General features: G+C 43.1%; 1 protein-coding gene across 2 annotated transcripts in view; it reads left to right on the forward strand.

The window, feature by feature from the left end:
* Window positions 1-18,034, forward strand: part of AUH (AU RNA binding methylglutaconyl-CoA hydratase) — a 295,495-nt gene that overhangs the window by 130,975 nt on the left and 146,486 nt on the right. For both annotated transcript variants that reach the window (XM_044273314.1, XM_044273313.1), the window contains exon 4: window positions 9,748-9,834. In XM_044273314.1, the coding sequence (XP_044129249.1) occupies window positions 9,748-9,834 (87 nt within the window). The remainder of the gene's footprint in view (window positions 1-9,747; window positions 9,835-18,034) is intronic.

An 18,034-nucleotide genomic window follows, 5' to 3' on the forward strand; every position in this document is an offset into this window, starting at 1 on the left:
GGCACCATGTTGTAGAATAGGAGGAGAATTTATTCATTTATATTTCTGCTTCTTCCTGGCTTTGACGTCCAGGAGACGGTCCTATCAGTGACTGACAGCTATCTGTGTATACACAGTCATAGAGGGAAGGCTGTCAATCACTGATAGGACCGACTCCTTGATGTCAAAGCCCAGAATGAGCATAGATTTAAATGAATAAAATGCAAGTTATACTAAATCTTTTGCTACACAACTATATATCAATCTGCTCTATAACTTGATGCCTTCAATTCAAACACCATGTACAACATGACAGGTTACCTATAAGCTCTCACTATTCATATAAAATAATGACTAAACAAACAAAAATAATTGCTGTTCATAAAGTCCGAAGACCAATAATAATTTTGAATTGGGCTTTAGAAATGTGAGAAAAAGGAAATCGGAAATTAAAATGGACCCTACAGAAGAATACTGCAAGTCGGGGTTTCCTAATCCACTTCTCAAGGAATACTGACAAGTCATGTCATCACTTTCAATAGCAAGATGTAAGTTTGCAAAAGAGAAATAATGGAGCAAATTTACTGGGAAATTTTACACCAGAATTGTGGCACAATGTGAGCGTTAACTGTTGCATATTAGGTCACGCCCCGTTCATTGCAAAACCACATCTTTTTCCGGTAAGCCACAACTCCTTGTTGCAATAGACATTTTATCTAAACCTAGATGCTCCAAATTGCATCATATTTGGCACATTTTATATGAAAATCTAGGTTCAGTTAGGCCCCTTTCACACGGGCGAGTTTTCCGTGCGGGTGCAATGCGTGCTGTGAACGTATTGCACCCGCACTGAATCCTGACCCATTCATTTCTATGGGGCTGTGCACATGAGCGGTGATTTTCACGCATCACTTGTGCGTTGAGTGAAAATCGCAGCATGCTCTATATTGTCCGATTTTCACGCGACGCAGGCCCCATAGAAGTGAATGGGAAGCGTGAGAATCGCATAGCATCCGCAAGCAAGTACGGATGCGGTGCGATTTTCACGCACGGTTGCTAGGAGACGATCGGGATGAAGACCCGATCATTATTATTTTCCCTTATAACATGGTTATAAGGGAAAATAATAGCATTCTGAATACAGAATGCATAGTAAAACAGCGCTAGAGGGGTTAAAAAATAATAAAAAAATAATTTAACTCACCTTAGTCCACTTGATCGCGAAGCCGGCATCTCCTTGTGTCTCCTCTGCGCTGAACAGGACCTGGGCTGAGCTGCGGCATTAAATACCGGTTAAGGACCTTTGATGACGTCACTCCGGTCATCACATGGTCTTTTACCATGGTGAATCACCATGGTAAAAGATCATGTGACGTACCATGTGATGACCGGAGTGACGTCATCAAAGGTCCTTAACCGGTATTTAATGCAGCAGCTCACCCCAGGTCCTGTTCAGCGCAGAGGAGACACAAGGAGATGCCGGCTTCGCGATCAAGTGGACTAAGGTGAGTTAAATTATTATTATTTATTTTTTAACCCCTCTAGCGCTGTTTTACTATGCATTCTGCATTCAGAATGCTATTATTTTCCCTTATAACCATGTTATAAGGGAAAATAATACAATCTTCAGAACATCAATCCCAAGCCCGAACTTCTGTGAAGAAGTTCGGGTTTGGGTACCAAACATGCGCGATTTTTCTCACGCAAGTGCAATGCATGACAATGTTTTGCACTCGCGCGGAAAAATCGCGCATTTTCCCGCAACGCACCCGGCCTTTATCCGGGCAAAAAAACTGACGCCCGTGTGAAAGAGGCCTTACACTGCCATAGTGGACATGCACTTTCTTGCTGTATTGCCTGTATTAACATTTCAGCAGGGGATGTGTGTATTTTATGGCAGCTGCAATAAATGGGAGTTAAAGGGGTGGTGCAGACCATATATATTGATGACCTAACATCAGGATAGGTAATCAGTATCTGGTTGTGGGGGTCCGACACTAGGCATCTCCACTGATTAGCTGTAGAGCAGCTGTGAGTGCTGCTTCTCTTCATTGCAGTACACATTGTCTCATGTGAAGCGGTGGCATAGTGTAATTGCAAGTACTCGCTCCATTCAAGTGAATTGAGCGAGTACTCGTCATTACACTGCACTTCCGAGACAACAGGTAGTGTCATAAAGAGGAATGCAGCACTGCCTCCTCTTCAACCAGCTGATTGGTGGTGGTCCTGGCTGTGGAATCCCCTGTCGATCAGATATTGATGACCTATCCAGACGATACGTCGTCAGTATATGTGGCCTGCACAACACCTTTAGGCTAGGTCTACACGACGACATTTGTCGCGCGACAATAAGTCATGTGACAGGGCGCAACATTTGTCGCGCAACATTTTGTTGCACTAATGTCGCGTGACAATTTTTATAATGGCAGTCTATGGTGTCGCACTGCAACATGCAACATGCTGCGACGCAACAGTCGCAGAAAATTCCATCTCGAATGTTGCATGTTGCAGTGCGACACCATAGACTGCCATTATAAAAATTGTCGCGCGACATTAGTGCGACAAATGTCGTCGTGTAGACCCAGCCTTAATGTCATAGACTAATAGTCTCCAGGAAGTGATGGAAGACAGCCGCACTAATAGGCCATAGAGTGACAGAGATGCTTTATCTGTGTGCATAGTGTACGAGTCCTATCAAATGGCAGTAACTAGGCCAGCTCCTATCCTGAGGATAGGTCATCAGTATAAAGCCCCTGCACAACCTCTTTAAAGAAACATTACATTACGAGTATATTTATATGTTAACCTGTGGTGTTTCCGCTGTATTTTTTTGCATTTTTGTTAAAATTACACAGGACAAAGTTAATTGCAGAAAGGGAACTTTTAAGTCGCTTTTTGTTCCCAACTGAAATATTTAGGTGTTAATAGGTGAAAGAGCAACTGGAAACGGGCAAGAAACAATTAGTGAAATACAGGAGCGAGGATGACTCTTCAGGCTTCATTGTCATTGAAGATTTAGTGACTTTGCATTTTTTACACCACTCCAGTTTTGAAAAGTTAGTACAGTTAGCTTCTCAGGCTGATTTAGATCGGAATTATCCACTGCAAAAGTGGCTGACATAGAAAGTGGTCAACAGCTCATTACAAAAGCGATAAGTCTATCGACCATCCTGATTACAGCAACGCAAACTCCTGCAAAACTTTAAAACTTATCTCATGATGAATTTCACCCAAACATGTTGCCTAATCTGTACAGAAATGAGCTGGAAGTTGGACATTATGATGTTCTGAAGACCAACTATGTTTTATATCTTAATATAAGGTTATAGTACAAAGACTTGATTGATTGATATAAAATATAATTAATCGTTAAGAAGTGAGAATGAAATGTTTCCAATATTTTGTTCTATATCAGGGGTATGGTTAATATGTGTATATAACTAGATATGGTCCTAGGTATGTAACATTCAAGATCTACCTTCACAAATTGTAATTATCTTTCTTCTCTGTCTCATTCATTTTTACTTGTCCAGAACATTCCCTGGATATAAAGAAATGGTTTGCTTTTTTCAAGAGGCCTCCCTATTGTATGTCCATGGCTTGTGTCCAATACTTTAGTTTATCCCCTTTCAAGTAAATGGAGCGAAGTTGTAATAGCAGATGTAGCTCATAGACAAGAGCTCCTTTTTTCTAACCCCTGCCAACTCCTTTAGAGAGACACTATCAATTTAAATTTCCATCAATTAGAAATCCCTCTGTGTAGGTCAAGAAAACTTTTTAGTTGCAGAACAACTAATTCTCGGGCTCCTCTTTTTTTCATCAAAGATGGCTGCACTTCTTAGACCAGGGCTTGACAAATTTCCTTGGAATCTAAGAAGCCAGCTAAAAAAGTTAGGAGCCGTTTTTTTTTTTCCTTATAAAGCCGACAAAAAGAAAACCTCTTAAATTAACATATAAAGAAGTCTAGAACCAAACATGGGCATTAACAACATATACAGCGGCAATGTACAGTTGCACACACATTCACAGTGGCAGTGTACAGTACCGCACACACATATACAGCGGCAGTGTACAGAACCGCACACACATATACAGCGGCAGTGTACAGAACCACACACATATACAGCGGCAATGTACAGTACCGCACACACATTCACAGTGGCAGTGTACAGTACCGCACACACATATACAGCGGCAGTGTACAGTACCGCACACACATATACAGCGGCAATTTACAGAACCACACACATATATAGCGGCAGTGTACAGTCGCGCGCACACATATACAGCGGCAGTGTACAGAACCGCACACACATATACAGCGGCAATTTACAGAACCACACACATATACAGCGGCAGTGTACAGTTGCACACACACATATACAGCGGCAGTGTACAGAATCGCACACACGTATACAGTGGCAGTGTACAGAATCGCACACACATATACAGTGGCAGTGTACAGAATCGCACACACATCCGCACGGTTAGTCGCCCTGGGGCACATGATGCGGACCCACTGCGTCCTACCTAACTCCTCCGCTCCCCCGATGCCACCCTGTCCACCCCGCTCTCCGCCCGTGGGTCACACCGCCTGGCCTGAGCCAAGAGCAGCATCCAGTGAATGGGCGGGCCGGAGACGGGTAACTCCTTCCCTGCCAGACTGTCTGAGAAGTCCACGTAGAGGCGGCGGAGTGCCGGAAGCACCCCGGATTACTGGGAGGCAGCCATGTGAGGGCAAATACCCAGGCGCCAGGACAAAATTCCTGATTGCCATGGCGACCTGGCGCCTGGGATTTGTCGAGCCCTGTCTTAGACCATCTGATTCTCACTGTGCATCGGTAGTCCAACACACTTCCTGCCTGTCCATCCTGGATTGGCCAGCGCTGTTCTCTTGAGCAGTTCTGGCAAATCCAAGGACAGCACGAAGTATCTTGGACTACCAAATGCATAGTATGCATTATGAAATCCAGAAGAAATCTAGTAATCCTATAAGAGATAACAGTGTGTGTGGGTTCAGACAAACTTACAATAACCCTAGGAAATACTGAAGCAAGAAAATAAAATAAAATGTGGTCGTGTTGCAATCTTCTTCAGTTTTACGAAATGTTTCCAGGACTACTTCAGGGGAAAACTGCATAGATGTGTCACACATATGGGTTTTTGTTTTTTCCCCTGTTCTATTTATTTTCTCATTGAATGCACTGGGAAAAATGGGATAAATAAGTGTAGGAGACAAGATCGTTATTAATAGCTTAATGGCTTCTTTTTTAATTTAAAACATGCTAAACTCCATTTAACAACCACTTTTAAGTTTGAAACTGACTTAAAGCGAATGTTCACCTTTTGTACACAATTTTATATTTCCAAAATGATCCAAATTCTGTGCTAATTAGTTTAATAAAATCTCTTTATAATGGTTGCAACACATATATTTTTTAAACTATTGAAGGGAACATGTCAGTATAGCAATCGGTAGGGGCTGAGGAGAGCAGGAAAAACAAGCTTTTTGTGTAGCTTTTATCATCAGAAGGAGCAGTTTGAACTTTTATTCTGCCAGATTTCCCTCTTGCAAGAACAGTGGAGGTGGTGCTTCATTGTGGAGTGCCATCACATCCCCATCCCTCTGAGCTGTAGCCGTCTGCTGATTGGGTGCTACAGCTGTAGTGATTGTCATGAAGGAAGCGTTCCTTCCCTGCAATCATCTGCTGGCTGGCGGAGGGGACCGCTGCTATTACATGCAGTGATCTCCTCCTCAGTATAGGGAGGAGCAATTGTTCTACCATCGCACTTCCCTATTCCCAATCTGCCACCTGACGACTATTTTGTAACCTGTCAAAAGAACCTGTCATTCATCAGGTAGTCAGCGGCAATATTAGACTGCCAGTTGACCGCTAACGAATGCTTATGAACGATCATCTGCTGAAAAATCAGCATGTGTAATACACCCTTAAGTTTGCTGACAGAATCCCTCTAAGCAGTTCTCACATCTGTATCAGAGGCTCAGTTAGACAAATTGCATCAAATTTCATGGAAAAAGTTGTCCTGCTTTCCAGCAAAACAATGGACACCTTGATGGGAACCAGTGGACCCAATTACTCTATATGGACATAAGTATTAGGAGACCATCACTTTACAACAACTTGAGCTTTTGTGAAAGGCCATTCTACATCCATAGGTACCATAGGTATTAGGTATTAATATGAAGTTGGTCTCTTCCCCCCCCCCCCCCCCCCCCCCTTTTCAGCTACAAGCTTTGTACAAGATTTTGGAGTGTGTCTGTGGGAATTTTTGCACATTCATCCAGAAGAGCATATGTAAGGTCAGACACCGATATTGGGCGAGAAGGCTTGGCTCGCAATTTTGGGCTTTGGGCAGGACTGTCAAGTTCCACGCAAAGTTCACCCAGTTATTACTTTCTAGACCAGGCATGCTCAACCTGCGGCCCTCCAGCTGTTGTAAAACTACAACTCTCACAATGCCCTGCTGTAGGCTGATAGCTGTAGACTGTTCGGGCATGCTGGGAGTTGTAGTTTTGCAACAGCTGGAGGGCCGCAGGTTGAGCATGCCTATTCTAGACTTTGCTTTGTGCACGGAAGCACAGACATGCTGGAACAGAAAAGAGCCTTCTCCAAAGTGTTCCCACAAAGTTGGAAGTATACAATTGTCCAAAATGTCTTGGTATGGTGAAAAATTAAGACTTCCCTTCTCTGGAAGTTAGGGGTCTAGGTCAATCCCCGAGAAACATCCCAATACCTCCTTCACCAAACTTTACCGTTGGCACAGTGCAGTCAGGCAAGTAACCTTCTCCTGGCATTCTCCAAACCTAGACTCATTCATCAGACTTCAGAGAGAGATGTATGATTCGTCACTCCAGAGAACATGTTTTCACTGCTTCAGTGTTGTCGAGCTTTACCACTTCACCCCTCCATGGGATGCTTGGCATTGTGCTTGTTCATGATGAAAGGTTTGCACGCGGCTGCTCAGCCATGAAGCTCCCGATGCACAATTTTTCTGCTGATGTTAATCCCAGAGTAGGTTTGGATCTCTGCAGTTATTGAGTCAGCAGAGCGGGGGTGACTTCTATGTACTATGTTCCTCAGCATTCAGTGATCCCGCTCTAACTTTTTGTGGTCTGTCACTTTATGGCTGAAGTGCCGTGGTTCCTAAACACTTCCACCTTTTAATAATGCCACTTACAGTTGATGATGGAATATCTAGGAGGGAAGATGTGTCATGAACTGACTTGTTATAGTGGTGACATCCTATTACAGTACCACACTAGAGTAAAGTGAGCTCTTTAGAACAAGCCATTCTTTCACACAAATTGGTAAAGGGCAGCTGCATGGCTAGATACCTGTGGCAATGGGACTGAATGAAACACCTGAATTCAATGATTAAAGGGCCTCTGTCAGCAGACTTGTACCTATGACACTGGCTGACCTGTTGCATGTGCTCTTGGCAGCCGTAGGTATCTGTGTTGGTCCCAGGTTTATATGTGTCCACATTGCTGAGGTAAATTATTATAATTATTATTATTTATTATTAAAGCGCCATTCATTCCATAGCGCTGTACATATGATAAGGGGTGCACATACATAATACAGACAATTGCACTAATCATAAACAAGATGAGTTACAAACTGGTACAGAAGGAGAGAGGGCCCTGCCCGTGAGGGCTTACAATCTACATGGTATGGGAGAAGGACACAGTAGGTGCGGGTTAAGTTGGTCATGGCGGTATAGAGGCAGCAGGGTCAGGGGTTGTAGGCTTGTCTGAAGAGGTGGGTTTTCAGGTTTCTTTTGAAGGATTCCACTGTAGGTGAGAGTCTGATATGTTGGGGTAGCGAGTTCCAGAGTATGGGGGATGCACGGGAGAAATCTTGGAGTCGATTGTGGGAAGAGGCAATAAGAGGAGAGGAGAGAAGGAGGTCTTGTGAGGATCGGAGAGTGCGTGTGGGGGTGTATCGGGAAAGTAGCTCAGAGATGTAGGGAGGGGACAGGTTATGGACGGCCTTGTATGTATTTGTTAGTACTTTGAAATGAATTCGTTGGGCAATGGGGAGCCAGTGAAGGGATTGGCAGAGGGGAGAGGCAGAGGAGTAATAGGGTGAGAGGTGGATTAGTCGGGCAGCAGAGTTGAGGATAGATTGGAGGGGTGCAAGAGTGCTAGATGGAAGGGCACAGAGGAGAATGTTGCAGTAGTCTAGGCGGGAGATAATGAGGGCATGTACAAGCATTTTCGCAGATTCAAAGTTAAGGAAAGCACAAATGCGGAAGATGTTTTTGAGTTGGAGGCGGCAGGTGGTGGAAAGGGCTTGGATGTGCGGTTGGAAGGAAAGGGCAGAATCCAAGGTCACTCCAGGGCAGCGGGCTTTGTTGACTGGGGAGAGTGTGCAGCCATTGATCATGATAGATAGGTCTGTTGGTGGGGTTGAACAAGATGGGGGAAAGATTATGAATTCTGTCTTATCCATGTTAAGTTTAAGAAAGCGAGAGGCGAAGAAGGATGATATAGAAGATAGACATTGTGGGATTCTTGATAATAAGGTGGTGATGTCTGGACCAGAGAGGTAGATTTGTGTGTCGTCAGCGTAGGAGTGATACTGAAAGCCATGGGACTCTATGAGCTGTCCCAGGCCAAAAGTGTAGATAGAGAAGAGCAGGCGTCCTAGGACAGAGCCTTGCGGGACACCAACAGAGAGGGAATGAGACGAGGTGGTGGTGCAGGAGTGGGAGACGCTAAACATCCGGTCTATGAGGTATGATGTGATCCAGGAGAGGGCCAGGTCATTGATGCCAAGAGATGAGAGAGTTTGCAACAGAAGGGAGTGGTCAACAGTGTTGAAGGCAGAGGACAGGTCAAGAAGAAGGAGGACAGAGTATTGTTTCTTGGTTTTGGCTGTCAGTAGGTCATTGGTGACTTTGGTAAGGGCAGTCTCGGTTGAGTGGTGGGGTCGGAAGCCAGATTGTAGGCGGTCAAAGAGGGAGCAGGAGGAGAGGTGGGAGGACAGTTCTGAATGGACATGTTGTTCAAGTAGCTTTGAGGCATACGGAAGAAGTGATATGGGGCGATAACTGGACAAGGAAGATGGGTCAAGTGAAGGCTTTTTGAGGATGGGTGTAATGGTAGCATGTTTAAAAGCAGAGGTGAAGACACCAGAGTTTAGTGATAGGTTGAAGAGATGAGTTAGGGCTGGGATAAACACTGTGGTGAGGTTAGGGATGAGGTGGGATGGGATTGGGTCAAGTGCACAGGTGGTCAGATGAGATTTGGAGAGTAGAGTGGAGAGTTTTTCTTCTGTAATGGTGGAGAAGCGGGTTTTGGGAGAAGAGAACTGAGCAGTTGTGTAGAGGGTCTGTGGGGACTGTGCAGTAAAGCTTTCTCTGATGTGTAGTATATGCAAATGAAGTAAATGAAGTTGTAGTGTATGCAAATGAGCGTCTAGGAGCAAAAGAGTAATTGCCATTACACCTGCATACAACAGGTTAGCCAACTTCATAGATACAGATCTGCTGACAGATGCCCTTTTAAAAGATGTCCTGTCCCGGTACCTTTCTCCATGTAGTGAATAAGTCAGTGGGAAATGTTGGTATTGTGTCATGAATCTTTTGGTCCTTAAAGTGACTTGGTATTTTGGTTTGTGTGCTTGCCTGCATTTGTGTTTTTCTATTAGTTGTCATTATAGAAATTCTGTGTGACATGTGATACAAATGGCTAGCAGATCGCACGTTCTTTGTTAATGTATTTATTTTTATTTTTAATAGGAGCAGATTTAAAGGAAAGGGCAAAAATGCACCCAAGTGAAGTGGGACCATTCGTTTCAAAGGCCAGATCATTGATGAATGAATTCGGTGAGAACCTCCAAGTTATTTTTGTATTTAAAAAAAAAAAAAAAGGCCAAAGGTGAAATCACAAATTGCTTCTATAGGCAACTACTCCATTGTTCCCCTAATTTATTGAATATCATGTTAGTAAAAGACTTGCTTTCACTATTTTATAGCATCATTTTAAAGGGGTATTACCATCACAGACAATGGGGGCATATCGCTAGGCTATGCCCCCATTCTCTGATATGTGCGGGACCCACCTCTGGGACCCGCACCTACAACAAAAACGGAGCGGGGAATGCTGTGGCTGGAGGACCCCGGATTTCCTGGGGTCCGTCCACCACTAAGCGCTGCTCCCATACAGGTGCACGGCCCCTGCTCCCATTCATTTCTATGGGGCAGACGGTAATAGCTGAGCCAGCGCTCGGCTATTTTCGGCGTCCCCATAGAAATGAATGGAGGGTGGCTGAGCATGCGCCCTCCATTCATTTCCCCGCTCTGTTCTCTGGGACCCTCACCTATCAGACAATGGGGGCATATCCTAGCGATATGCCCCCATTTTCTTTGATGGGAATACCCCTTTAATCTGTATAGCAAATTAATAAAACTAGATTTGTTGTTCTCAAGCCTTCCCCACTGAGTGGCTAACTTGCTGGTCAGTGCACATAAATGGAATGGGGTAGATGTATTAATGCATTTCCAACACATTGAAAATTTCATCCAAGCAGCCTATTTTTGAAGCTTCTCCTCCGAGTGTGGACTATTTATAAAACATTAATCAGAGCTCCTTTGGAAAATGAAAGGTGGAATCTGATTGGCTGCTGTAGCCAACTAAGCCAGTTTTCCTTTACACCGGTTTTGATATAACTCCCTTAATGTTTAACTGTTATACCCTACTCTTCAGTATAAGAAGTTCCCAGGTATGATCCAGCACTCAGAACACCATGATCTAAACTTTAGATATGTCCCTATAACATATCAAAAGTTTCCTGACAGTACAGTGACACTTTAAGAACACTTTTCATATGTCATAGAAAGATATCGTTTGGATCGTTGGGGGTCTGAGTGCTGAGACTTCCACCGATCTCTAGAACAAGAAGAGAAAAGATCTTGCATATCGTGCATATTCTTCGCTGCGGGAGACAGACTCCTTAGAAAGTATAAGGCCGACTCGATTCCATCCCCGGTGGTGGGGAGAGAGAGCACCATATATCAGCACTTCTCTTTAATAGTTCTAGAGTTCGGTTGGGTCTCAACACTCAGACCCCCACTGGTAAAAACATTTGATATGTCTCATATACACTTATGACACATCAAAAGTTTTCTCAAAACTCAGCGACTCTTTCATTCACAAGCAGCCTGCTGTAAGAGGCACAAGGAGACTAAGAAGTGAGTGATACATTCTCACTGGAGGCGTTAATAGCTTGGCATTTATATCAGTGTTAAAATTGACTCCAAATTATAAAAAATGAAGTATAAATCTATAGGGTAATGAAAAAAAAAATCAATGTGGTGCGAATCAATGCGCTTTTTATCTGCCATGATAGGAGGATGTGATTTCTTCATATACACAAGTAACGCACACAGTTATATCTAGGGCTTGCCCCTTTTTTAAAAATATACTGAGCTGGATGATCTTGACTGGTGAGCCAAGCAGTTTCACAGGGTACCAACCCACAAGCATGAACCTTTTATGTGGACAGTCAGTGACATGATGCTGGTTAGCAGATATGCTCCTCGGTATGACTTCCTGCCACATGTTTCTACAACTTGCTTTCCCTGTGCACATCTGATGTGAACAAGTTTTTGCAGATATTTATAACTCACAGAAGACAAACCGCAATGGTGGTTCAGAAATCGATGAAAGAAAATACATTTCTTCTGCATCCGTGAGTAAAGTGTAAGCTGTATCTCAACCAGTATCTTACCTGGGAACTTCTTTTACTGACCGGTAGGGAACAACAGGTGAACATCAAACTGGCTTATTTTTTTCCATTTCAGATTCCACCTTTCATTTTTGACAGCTCCTTTGGAAAATTAAAGGTGGACTTTGATTGTTTGTTATGGGCAACTAAGCCAGTTCTACTTTACACCAGTTTGATAAATAAGGATCTTGTTTCTGTATCTCATATCAGAGTTTGCTGTCCACAGAACCTGCCTCATTTTAGCATAGGCGACATAAACAGACTTAATATTTGTGGTTGGAGAACATACTAATCTACATGATTTGTGCTCTGCAAAGTGCCCGGTTTCTTGAAAGTCGCATTGGATCATTTCAAACAGAATGGTGACATATATTATAAGATCAGGACATAAATATCCCTTCAGATCACTGCTGCTGGCATTCATTGATCAAAAGGGCTCTTGTAGGCACAGCGTTCCTCTGGTCGTGTCCGATTGTACCTGTAATGTTGAAAAGGGACTATAGGGCCTATTTATTAACGTACCTGTATTAACAAAAATCTTGTTCATATTTACTAAACCTTAAACCTTTTGATTTTTGAGACCTCCGGGGTTATCAGTGATGCATTAGTGGAGTTCTGTTATGTTAAAGCAGAACTCTGCTCTAAGTCACCTGCTATTTGGCCAATATGTAATCTGGTTAGTTGTTTTTTCCCAGTTGCTGTTAGGGACTGAATTCTGGTGTCTTCCTTGCATTGTTGTATTTATCTCAGGGCATATAATTTTTAGAAAGCATTCTGAAAAGCCATGACTTACTAGAAATTGTGACAATCCATGTTTGTACGGTCATCATGATGTTGTATGTTGTGGCCCAGTTTTGTTAATAATACTTTGGGTATACATACCACTCTGATTAGCCTCAGGTTACTTTCACACAGCACTTGGTATTTTGCATCAGTCTTTGTAAGCCAAACCCAGCAAAAAAAACTGTATTGGAAAGACTTGCATGTCTTCCGTGTTTTGGCTTTGATCTACTTCTGCGAACTATTGACCAGAATACTGCAGTGTGAATGAGGCCTAAGGGTGAATTCCCATTGCAGCAGATGTCTTCAGTTTTCCCATTCATCTTAATGAGGTTCGAAGAAATCCATCCACATGCTGTAGAAACAACCCCATTTCAAATGTACTGTATGTAATTAACGTCTACAAAAATCTTGGGTATGTGAACTCTGCCTTAGGCTGCTTTCACACGGTCAGCATTTTGTCATTATTTTGCATCAGTATTTTTAATCCAAAATCAGAGAAGAAGTATAATGGAAATATATGAGCCTCTTCTCTGTTTTGGACCCATTCCTGGTTTTGGCTTTCAGATAGTGATGAAAAATACTGACCAAATACTGATGGTGTGAAAGTGGCCTATGTGGCACCAGACTAAGTGTTTTCATGCAGTCAGTGTTTGGTCAGTATTTTTCATCAGTATTTGTAATCCAGAAGCAGGAATGGGTTCAGAACATAGAGGAGGGGCATATATTTCCATGATATTGTTTTTCTCTAGGTTCCACTCCTGGTTTTGGCTTTCAAGTACTGCTTCAAAATACTGACCATGGTAAAGTAGCCTTTCCCCAATGCCAATATTTGACTACTCATGATGATTAGGGATGAGCGAACTTCTGTTTTTAAGTTCGGCGTACAAGGTTCAGGTTATCTAAGAATTCATTTATGGATTCCGCTACCACGGACCTTAAAACTTATGGTCCGAGGTAGCGGAATCCATAGCGGAATTCGTAGATAACCCGAACCTTGTACACCGGACTTGAAAACAGAAGTTTGCTCAACACTAATCATGATCTTACTGATATCTGTGAAACCAGAAGGAGCCACTGAAATGTTTACTGAAAATGTGGCCAGTCCTTTGGGATGAACCACAATCATTGGCCAGAATTTTTATTTTCTTTGGAGTGTCTGACATCTGGAGGGACATCGAAACTTGGCAGATGCCAGACACGCTCTGCTGCCCATGTTTTAGGCCTCTGGGATAAGATACTAAAAACATTTAAAGTGAAATGATAGCAATGTGTTCTCTTGACTGCTGAAAAATTTGATACGTATGTGTTTAAGAACTGCTGTCCTTACTATTGCTTTGCTTGGTGGATCTGGAGGGCAGGCCCAAGCCACTCTGTGCCCCCTTGCTCCTCCTGTTTTATCTGCCAGCCCCTACCTCTCCTTCTTGATTGGCAGGGTCACGTTCCTGCATAGTCATCTCACCTGATTGTGGCACTAGAATTAATGATGTGGTCTGCAGACTGAACAGACTACACAGGCTCTCTGGACCGTAGAAATATACACGAGACTTTCTGAAAAGCATAAAATTGCTTGTACAGGTGTTATTGAAATCTCTGGTTAGTGTAGTGGCGTACTGGATGTAGCAGATGCTATTAGTAAAATAAAGATATAGGGGATCATTTATCAAGCCTAAACTAGGCTTATTTCTGGTGCAGATTGCGGCGCAAAGGTCCTTTGTGCCACAATCTGCGACTTCACCCTGCTCACACCAGGTCTAAAAAAGTGGGCGTGGACAGGCTGGCAGGCCCGTCTCATTCATCATTTTCTACTCCTGTTTTAGGCGTAGCAAAAGGTCTAAATGTAAGACAGCTAGGTAGCTGGTGTAGATTTAGAAGTGGCGGAGGATCCGCCAAAGTTATGTAGAAGTAATGCGCCTCTTCATAACTTCGACGGAACCACCACCAGGTATTGGGGTTATTAAGGTCTAAAACGCCAGTCTTAATAAATGTGCCCCTCATTTTCTATTTGTTTGAATTGCTCAGGATGAGAATAAGGTGACAATATGTTCCACAACTTCTAAAGCCGCGCAGATCATAGCGTTACAGGCTCCTGGCAGCACAGGGAGGTCACAGTGTGCAGTGAATAGGCTGTACTCTGTAATCCTTTCATTATGCCGGTCTTGTCCATGAAATAATTTAGAAATATATCAAGCCCAGTTCACAGTAAAACTTCATTACTAAACTCATTTCGGCTGTTTATGGTTAGGCAGTTTCATTTACACTGTCATTAAAGTTCTTCAAAGCCTGACAAAGTACGAATGAAAATACTGGATGCTTTCAATTTTTATTTGCCAGTGCTGACGAATAATCTTCATGCAAAAGTTGAACTAATTATGCTAATGATATAGTGTGTTACATCCAAGAGTGGGCATTCAGAATATGCTAATATGCTACTTTATCTGGGCGGTTACATCAGATAATAACCTACAGCTGCTGATGGGTAACATTTCGAGCGTGTGTATTGCTACTTTACATGTTTTTTTATTTTTATTGTGTCAAATCTTGCATGTTATTCATCCCAGTAATCCTTAAATACTAGTGTTAAAAAAAACAAAAAGTAAGAAAACTAAAACAGTAGAATTTTACTAACACCATGATAAGCCCCCCCCCCCCCTCCCCCTCCCCCCGGTCATGTACTGCACAATAACTGACGCTCTGTTAAGAGTTATTCTGTATGTGTCCCAGGAGGCATCCATTTGTCTTCCCTTCTGCGTATTCCTCCAATGCTAGTGGGATATGTGAAACAATACTTTTGAGAAAAGCTCTGGGCCTCCAACTGACCATTACTTGGTGTCTGTGTTTGCCCAGTAAAATATTAGGTCGGTCATTTATTAAACTGGTCTAAAGTAGAACTGGCTTAGTTGTCCATAGCAACTAATCAGATTCCACCTTTCATTTTGGACAGCTCATTTAGAAAATGAAAGGTGGGATCTGATTGGTTGCTATGGGCAACTAAGCCAGCTCTACTTTAGACCAGTTTGATAAATGACCCCATAAGTGTTTTGTATCCTGATGCCATTTTCTCTTGTTTTGGGGGAAACAGAATAGCCCTATTGGACTTTTTTTTAATCCTAATTTTTATCACTTCAGCAAATAGCATTTATCATGTAGATAAGGTTAATACAAGCCACTTACTAATGTATTGTGATTGTCCATAATGCTTCCTTTGCTGGCTGAATTCATTTTTCCATCAAATTATCCACTGCTCTTTTCCATGCTTACGACGACCCTGCAATCCATCAGCGGTGGCTGTGCTTACACAATATAGGAAAAAGCACCAGCCTATGTCCGCTCCCATGGTCCTGGCCACCAGAGAGGCCTACGCTTTTTCCTATAGTGTGCAAGTATGACCACCACAAATGGATTGCAGGGTGGTCTGTAACCATAGAAATGAGCAGTGTATAATGTGATGGAAAAATGAATCCAGCCAGCAAAGCAAGCAATATGGATAATAACAATACATTAGTAAGTGTCTTGTATTAACTTTCTCTACATGATAAATATCACTTACTGAAGTGAGGCAACCCCTTTAATGTCCCTTACATTATAGCGCATCTCTTAAAGAGGACATGTTACCACTCATGATGTGTTTGTTTTAGTAAATATTTGTATTTCACATGAAATAACAATTCTAGAGCATTTATCATTATGAGTCTGACTCATGTTGAGCAATTCCTCTATTTTTCTTACTCGAAGTTTGAATAAATGTACACTAGGTGTTACCAGTTAGGAATGCAGACTTTGCAGGGCATCCTGACTCTCTCCCAGTGGTGGATGTCATAGGTTAGAAAGAAGGTTAGATTTCAACATGCCTGAACTGGTTGTTCCCAAGACTGCAGAATGGGACTTCACCTGTAACAGCTGATTTCCCAGGTACTAACTCTGTCTTCCAGTTCTTAGAAACCCTCAGGACTTACAATAGGACCAAATTGTATAACAACAGACAGTCAAAACAATAGTATCATGAGGCATGTATCCACACTGGCAGGCAACAAATATACACTGATAGATGACAGGAACCAAATGATGATAGCAAATGGATGAAGGAGATGGTATAGTTGAGAGCGGATGAATGATGCTAAAGTGAAAAAGACACTAGCAGAACCTGATACTGATCAGCAATATAAACCCAGCAAGACAGACAGAAACAAAGCAAATAGGTAATAAATAGTATTTATGAAAAAACAAAAAATATCTCTGCAGGCATCAATGAAAGGTAGAAAGACAACAGATCCCAAACTACACTGACACAACAGATATAGACTAGAATTAGATTAGATTCAACTTTAATTGTCATTCAGCAAGTATAAAAAAATGCAATGCCAATGAAACAGTTTGCATTCATCCATATAATAAGAACACAGACATGACTTATATAAATACCTACAATAAGAATGCTAATGAAGAAACATAGATATTATTAAAATACCATATTAGAATTGAGTTTCCTCACAGTTTCTGGTAAAAAAATACAAAAAAACTCTTCCTCACTCCTTTTCTATAAGACATTGTAACGGACCGTTTCAGCAGACAAGGGGTTAAAATCCGTTTAGGCGATATGCCCCTTTCCGAGAGACAGGCACAACTACTGCAGAACACCAACCTCCCGAACTGGATACAAAATAGCACTCCAAGCTGGAACCTCGCAAATAGCTGCCGGCAGACGAACAGGAAAAGCGTATCAGTCAGCTTACACTCCTGGCAATCAGTCTCCAACAGCATACAGGGAATCCCCCCAATAACGAGACAAGGCTCCGTCTTGAGGGTCAAACAGTGGTCTCGTTATTGGGGGGATTCCCTGTATGCTGTTGGAGACTGTTAGCCAGGAGAGTAAGCTGACTGATACGCTTTTCCTGTTCGTCTGCCGGCAGCTATTTGCGAGGTTCCAGCTTGGAGTGCTATTTTGTATCCAGTTCGGGAGGTTGGTGTTCTGCAGTAGCTGTGCCTGTCTCTCGGAAAGGGGCATATCGCCTTAACGGATTTTAACCCCTTGTCTGCTGAAACGGTCCGTTACATTGGTGGCAAGCAGTGGGATGGCGTCCTAGTGTGAGGAGAAGCCGCTCGGAGACACCGTTCGTGGAGTATATTGAGGGCAACGCTAGTATCCGTACAGCGCCCCTGGCTACAGCAGGATGGAATCGGCTAGTCTTCGAACAGCGTTCCACTACGAGGAGGATGATGACCCAGACTGGAGGGATGCAGTCCGGAAAGGCGTCTGGCACGAGGCCCTGGAAGATGTACAGCGTCGGCAGGGCGAGTGTCTCCCCAGTGAGGAGCAGCAGTTGCGGATGCGAGTGGCCCTGCGAATGCCCCTTCTGGGAGAGGAGCCCCTGAATGAGTGGGTGACAGAACTGGAGAGCCTGGTATGGAAGGAGCTTTGGCTAGATGACGCCTACCAGGCACTCTGGTGGTATGTGATTCGGCACTCTCCCTGGATGGCTGAGCACGACAGACCCGAGGGTGAGGATTATGATGGCCCT

This window comes from Bufo gargarizans, chromosome 1 (genome assembly GCF_014858855.1).
Source record: "Bufo gargarizans isolate SCDJY-AF-19 chromosome 1, ASM1485885v1, whole genome shotgun sequence".
Classification (NCBI taxonomy): domain Eukaryota; kingdom Metazoa; phylum Chordata; class Amphibia; order Anura; family Bufonidae; genus Bufo; species Bufo gargarizans.